The 6,000-nt window shown below is 44.5% G+C and overlaps 1 protein-coding gene across 1 annotated transcript; it reads left to right on the top strand.

Moving 5' to 3' along the window:
- The first annotated feature begins 780 nt into the window (after positions 1–780).
- LOC134211384 (FACT complex subunit spt16) lies at positions 781–5,618 on the top strand. Its single transcript, XM_062688183.1, has 9 exons — positions 781–1,026; positions 1,089–1,352; positions 1,680–1,979; positions 2,041–3,016; positions 3,079–3,277; positions 3,336–4,202; positions 4,274–4,542; positions 4,612–4,744; positions 4,998–5,618. The coding sequence occupies exons 1-9, from the start codon at positions 958–960 to the stop codon at positions 5,200–5,202; spliced, it is 3,282 nt and encodes a 1,093-aa protein (XP_062544167.1). The 5' UTR covers positions 781–957; the 3' UTR covers positions 5,203–5,618.
- Positions 5,619–6,000: the final 382 nt, after the last annotated feature.

Here is a 6,000-nt window from a genome sequence, read left to right on the forward strand (position 1 = left end):
GTATTACTTTTACGACACAATTCGCGACGTTTTATTTAATATTTTGCGACGAAATTTGAACCAGACACCGATTTCCCGACGACATGTTTGTTTTTTCTTGCAAAGACTAACGTCTGGCGCATCGGTGGAAAAATAATAACAAGATCATCACGGTTCAAACGCTTCAATCAAACGTTTGTTTTTTTTTTCAGTCACTCACCAGTGCCTAACGAATGCCTCACGACTCACATTTTGTTTGCTGGGCATTTAATTCCACCACTTAATTGTACCTTGACAGATACGTATTTCGATCTCAACAGTAAGGCCGTCTTCAGTGTCTCGTACTTGACTCTAAGTCGAGTTGTACAAACTCGTCTTATGACTAGTGTATTTTTATGTTTGATTTCTACTATTTGCATATCAGAGTCGCAGAATTTACAAGTAAGCCATAAAATTGTATTTTATATTCGCTGGCTTATTAATTGTCTTCAAATATCTTCAAATAAGTAGATAAGTCTTCAAATATTATGAAAAGTCTTCAAAATGTCTTCACGAAATAAATGTCTTCACAGAGATTCAAATGTCTTCAAATTGAAGACATGTCTTCAAATCTGGCATCTCTGATCACAGCCGCCGGCTTTCTGAAGTTTTCGCGCGCGTCAAAAATCTGTCATTCATCCTTTTCGCTCACTCCACCGCATGTTTTTCGCTGCACAACCGACCTCTTTTCGGCATGCTATCTCATTCTGACCTGAATGCTTTTGCTTCAATGACTGATGGCTTCTCTTGCATGCACAAAGGATCCGCCATATTGTTATTTTGTTTGCGGAAAGCCGCTTCGGCTCGTGCAGCGTAATTTTCTCTGTCCCGTTTTCCGGACGATTTGTGAAATCTAGTGCTGGAATTCCTTGCTAAAAGACGGCCGGAAGTCTTTTCGCGTCGAATATCGTTGGATGCGCCGGTTGAATCGCAATCAAAATGTCAAATATTGTGTTGGATAAGGATTCGTTCTATCGGCGAATAAAACGCCTCTACGGAAACTGGAAGGTGAGTTTTTTTTCGCATTCGTCTTTGGACTCTAACCTATCGTGCGGCATTGTTGCTTTTAGGATCCGGAATTTTCGCACGATGATGCCCTCCAGAAAGTGGATTGCATCCTTACGGCGGTGGGAGTCGACGAGGAGACGATCTACAGCAAATCGACCTCGCTGCAGACTTGGCTTTTGGGGTACGAGCTGACTGACACGATTACGGTCCTGTGCGAAAATTCAATTTTTTTCTTGACCAGCAAGAAGAAGATTGACTTCCTGAAGCAGATTGAGAAAGACGCGGAAGAGGGTGTTCCGACCGTAAAGTTGCTGGTGCGAGATAAGGTTAGTGAAAACGCAGTTGCAGTTTTTTTTCAGGTTTTGCCATGACAGTAGAGGAAAGCGGGGTTCGGGTGGGAAAGTGATGATAGGGAAGTGTTGCCATGAATGTAAATTAAATTTTAAATTCATTAATGATCAACAAGGCTTTGTACTTAATTAAATGCAGCTTGTGAAAAAATTGGTTAAAAAATACAATATGTAAAATTTGCTATTTATAATGTAAGTGATCATATGCTTGTTTGCATTTCTGTTTGGACCATTCGATAATTAAATCTCAAATTTTCTTCGTATGATAGCAAAATATTTGAACATTTCCTTGAAATCTTCCAGACCGACAAGGATAAGGCTAACTTCGAGAAGCTCCTGGAGGCAATCAAGGGTTCCAAGAATGGAAAAACTCTGGGGGTCTTCAGCAAGGACAACTTTCCGGGTGAATTTTGCGAATCCTGGCGAGCGTTTCTCAAGGACAAAGGATTCGAATCGGTGGACCTTAGCGTATCGATTGGGTACATTATGTGCTCCAAGGAGGATTCGGAAGTCATCACAATTAAGAAGGCCTGTCTGGTGACGGTGGATGTGTTCAACAAGTACCTCAAGGATCACATCATGGAGATCATCGATGCTGATAAGGTGCGTCATGTTAAGCTTTCATAAGTTTTTCAAGCGTTTCATCATCGGATTCCCTTTCCAGAAAGTGAAACACGCCAAACTCTCGGAGGGCGTCGAACAGGCCCTCACGGACAAAAAGTACGTCACCGGCGTCGATACAAACCAACTGGACATGTGCTATCCGGCCATTATCCAGTCGGGAGGCAACTACAGTTTGAAATTTAGCGCCTTCAGCGACAAGAATTATCTGCACTTTGGTTCGATCATCTGTGCCCTGGGAGCGCGGTACAAATCCTACTGCTCGAACATCGTTCGGACATTGCTGGTCAATCCGACGGAAACGATTCAGAAGCATTACACCTTCCTGCTAAACCTGGAGGAAGAGCTACTAAAGGTGATGGTGCCGGGGAAAAAGCTATCGGATGTTTTCGACGTTGGTATGGACTACGCCAAGAAAGAGGAACCCAAATTGGTGGATAAGTTGACCAAGACGTTCGGGTTCGCCATCGGGTTGGAGTTCCGGGAGAATTCCATGATCATCGGACCAAAGTGTGCGGCCGTGCTGAAAAAAGGAATGGTGTTCAGCGTGAATGTGGGTTTGTCCGGTTTGGAAAACAAGGAAGCCTCCGACAAGGAGTCTAAGGTTTATGCTCTGTTCGTCGGAGATACGGTGCTGGTCAACGATGAACCTCCGGCGAGCGTGTTGACTCAGTCCAAGAAGAAGATCAAAAATGTTGGCATATTTTTGAAGGATGATGAAGAGGAAGACGAAGAAGAAGAAGAAGAGAAGACCGATAAACGCTCGGAGATATTGGGTCGCAGTGGCAAACGGTCAACTGTGCTGGAAAGCAAGCTACGTAACGAACAAAACTCCGAAGAAAAGCGCAAGCAACATCAAAAAGAATTGGCAATTGCTCTCAATGAGAAGGCAAAGGAACGTTTGGCAAAACAGGGTGGAGGCAAGGAAACGGAGAAAATCAGGAAGTCAACCGTTTCCTACAAGGGTGTGAACCAGATGCCACGAGAGCCAGAAATTAAGGAGCTGAAATTATTTGTTGGTAAGTATTATTTATGAATTCTCGTACGAACAAATAGACTGATAATCTGCTTTATGTTACAGATCGCAAATACGAAACCGTTATAATGCCAATCTTTGGAGTTCCTGTTCCGTTCCACATTTCTACCATCAAAAATATTTCACAGTCGGTAGAAGGTGACTACACGTACTTGCGTATCAATTTCTTCCACCCGGGAGCCACGATGGGCCGTAACGAGGGTGGAATGTATCCTAATCCGGATGCTACTTTTGTAAAAGAAGTGTAAGTAATCAATGCGAGTTTTATCATACTGAAAAATCTCACAGCTTTAATTTTGCAGCACGTATCGCTCGACCAATACAAAGGAACCCGGTGAGATTGCTGCTCCGTCATCTAATCTCAACACCGCATTCCGCTTGATTAAGGAAGTGCAAAAGCGGTTCAAAACACGCGAAGCCGAAGAACGCGAGAAGGAAGATTTGGTAAAGCAGGACACGCTAGTCCTCTCGCAGAACAAGGGTAACCCGAAGCTCAAGGATTTGTACATTCGACCGAATATTGTCAGCAAGCGTATGACCGGTTCGTTGGAGGCACATTCCAACGGGTTCCGCTACACGTCCGTCCGCGGTGACAAGGTTGACATTCTGTACAACAACATCAAGAGCTCGTTCTTCCAACCGTGCGACGGCGAAATGATCATCCTGCTGCACTTCCATTTAAGGCATGCCATTCTGTTCGGCAAGAAGAAGCACCTGGACGTTCAGTTCTACACCGAAGTCGGTGAGATCACGACCGATCTTGGCAAGCACCAGCACATGCACGATCGTGACGATTTGGCGGCGGAACAGGCCGAGCGTGAACTGCGCCACAAGCTGAAGACGGCGTTCAAGAGCTTCTGCGAAAAGGTGGAAGCCATGACCAAACAGCAGATCGAATTCGACACCCCCTTCCGGGATCTCGGTTTCCCGGGCGCTCCGTTCCGTAGCACAGTATTACTTCAGCCGACGTCCGGCTCGTTGGTAAATCTCACCGAGTGGCCGCCATTCGTTATTCCGCTGGAGGACGTCGAACTGGTGCACTTCGAGCGTGTCCAGTTCCATCTGCGAAACTTCGATATGGTGTTTGTGTTTAAGAACTACGGTCAAAAAATTGCGATGGTGAACGCCGTACCAATGAACATGCTCGATCACGTCAAAGAGTGGCTGAAGTGAGTATAGCTTTTGGTAAAACATTTCTATTATAAGGATATTGACTAAGGTGCATAACGCTCTTTCGCAGTTCGTGTGACATCCGTTACTCCGAGGGTATCCAATCGCTGAACTGGGCCAAGATTATGAAAACCATCACGGACGATCCGGAAGGCTTCTTCGAAAACGGTGGCTGGACTTTCCTGGATCCAGAATCGGACGGAGAAGGAGAAGCGAACGATGACACCGAAGACGAGGAGGATGACGCATACGAACCCACCGACGACGACGATGAGGATGAATCCGACTCGGAAGATTATTCGGAGGCATCCGAGGATGACGACAGTGCTAGCGATGAAGGTGAGCCCGATTTGTAACACAATTACGTTTCTATTTCTCATAATTAAAATGTACAAATATTCTATTTAGATTTGGGTTCGGATGAAGAATCTGGTAAGGATTGGTCCGATCTGGAACGGGAGGCAGCCGAAGAGGATCGTAACCGCGACAAGGATGATTTCGTAGATGATCGGCAGTCATCCAAGAAGCGGTCCCACCATAGGTAAGTTAAACTACCAGAACTGTGTAGATTTTTGTTCACCGGCTAACATTGCTTAACATTGCTTCATGCCACATAACGCATGCCGTCTTCAGACGAGATCGAGGAATGCAGGAAGCATCCTCGGTCAAGAAGAAGCGGTCAGATGGTCACAGGTGATTTGCTTCTATCTCTTCCGTCCCATTTGCACTTGCATCTTAAGTTCTCAAATGAATCGCAAAAAAATCTAACAATTTTCCCTTTCCCTTGAACGCAGCTCATCTAAGAGTAGCAGTCGGGATAAAAACCACAAGGACAGACACAGCGACAAGCATAAGGATAAGCACCGCAGCAGCAGCAGCAGTAAGCACAACAGCAGTGACAAACACAAGAGCAGTAGCAGCAGCAGTAGTCATAAGCGGTCGCGCGACGAAAGCAGGGACAGCTCAAACCACCACAAGAGCAAAAAGTCCAAGAAGTAAAACAATAAATTGATCGAATTTGCCGAAATCGGCAGTTGGTGGATGATTCGTTACGGTGCGGCGAGTACCTCGGCGAATGCATGTTTGGTGAAGCGCTGCCAAGCCCTTTTAAAATTCTCTTTTGACCTCTGGTTTATTTCAAGCTGACCCCTGAGATGGGCGGTGAGATTCAGAGAATTTAGCCGCCCATCATTCTACTTATAGACTCTCAAGTTTTCTTTTCCGTATGATACGCTTTTCGCTCCTAGGGTGGAAGGGCACATGCATTGTTATGGCCCTTTGTTAACACACTTTTAAGAACTCTGTGTAGTTGTTTCCCTAAATTTGGTTAGAAACTTGTATGTTAAGTTCATTAAGTGTACGTTTATGAAGAATAGACTAACAGAACAAATACATTCGAATCAGTTGGTACAATATTGGCTTGCCTGATTATTTCGTTGAAGACTTCCGCTTTCTTATGCATAAAACACCGTTTTTGTCTTCTCGTATTGGTATCGGAAGGTCAATGTTCTCTCAAGAGAACTATTTCATCTCTATATAGGATTGATAGGATTTGCAGTTCACAAATCGATCTCGTTCTGATTAATGGACGATACTTCTCCGACATTATTGACGTCAGGCAGTACATATCGTGGCGCTAAGATCGACACTGACCACTATCTGGCAATGATTAGCGATAACAATTTCTGTTTACATTATACCAATTCCGTATTAGTATTGTCGGATAGTGCATTGTCCGCTAGAACTAGCAAATATGTAAACGAGCTAATATGCTCGACTTGGTGTTTATCAATGATT

The sequence above is a fragment of the Armigeres subalbatus genome, chromosome 2, assembly GCF_024139115.2.
Source record: "Armigeres subalbatus isolate Guangzhou_Male chromosome 2, GZ_Asu_2, whole genome shotgun sequence".
NCBI classification, from domain to species: Eukaryota; Metazoa; Arthropoda; class Insecta; order Diptera; family Culicidae; genus Armigeres; species Armigeres subalbatus.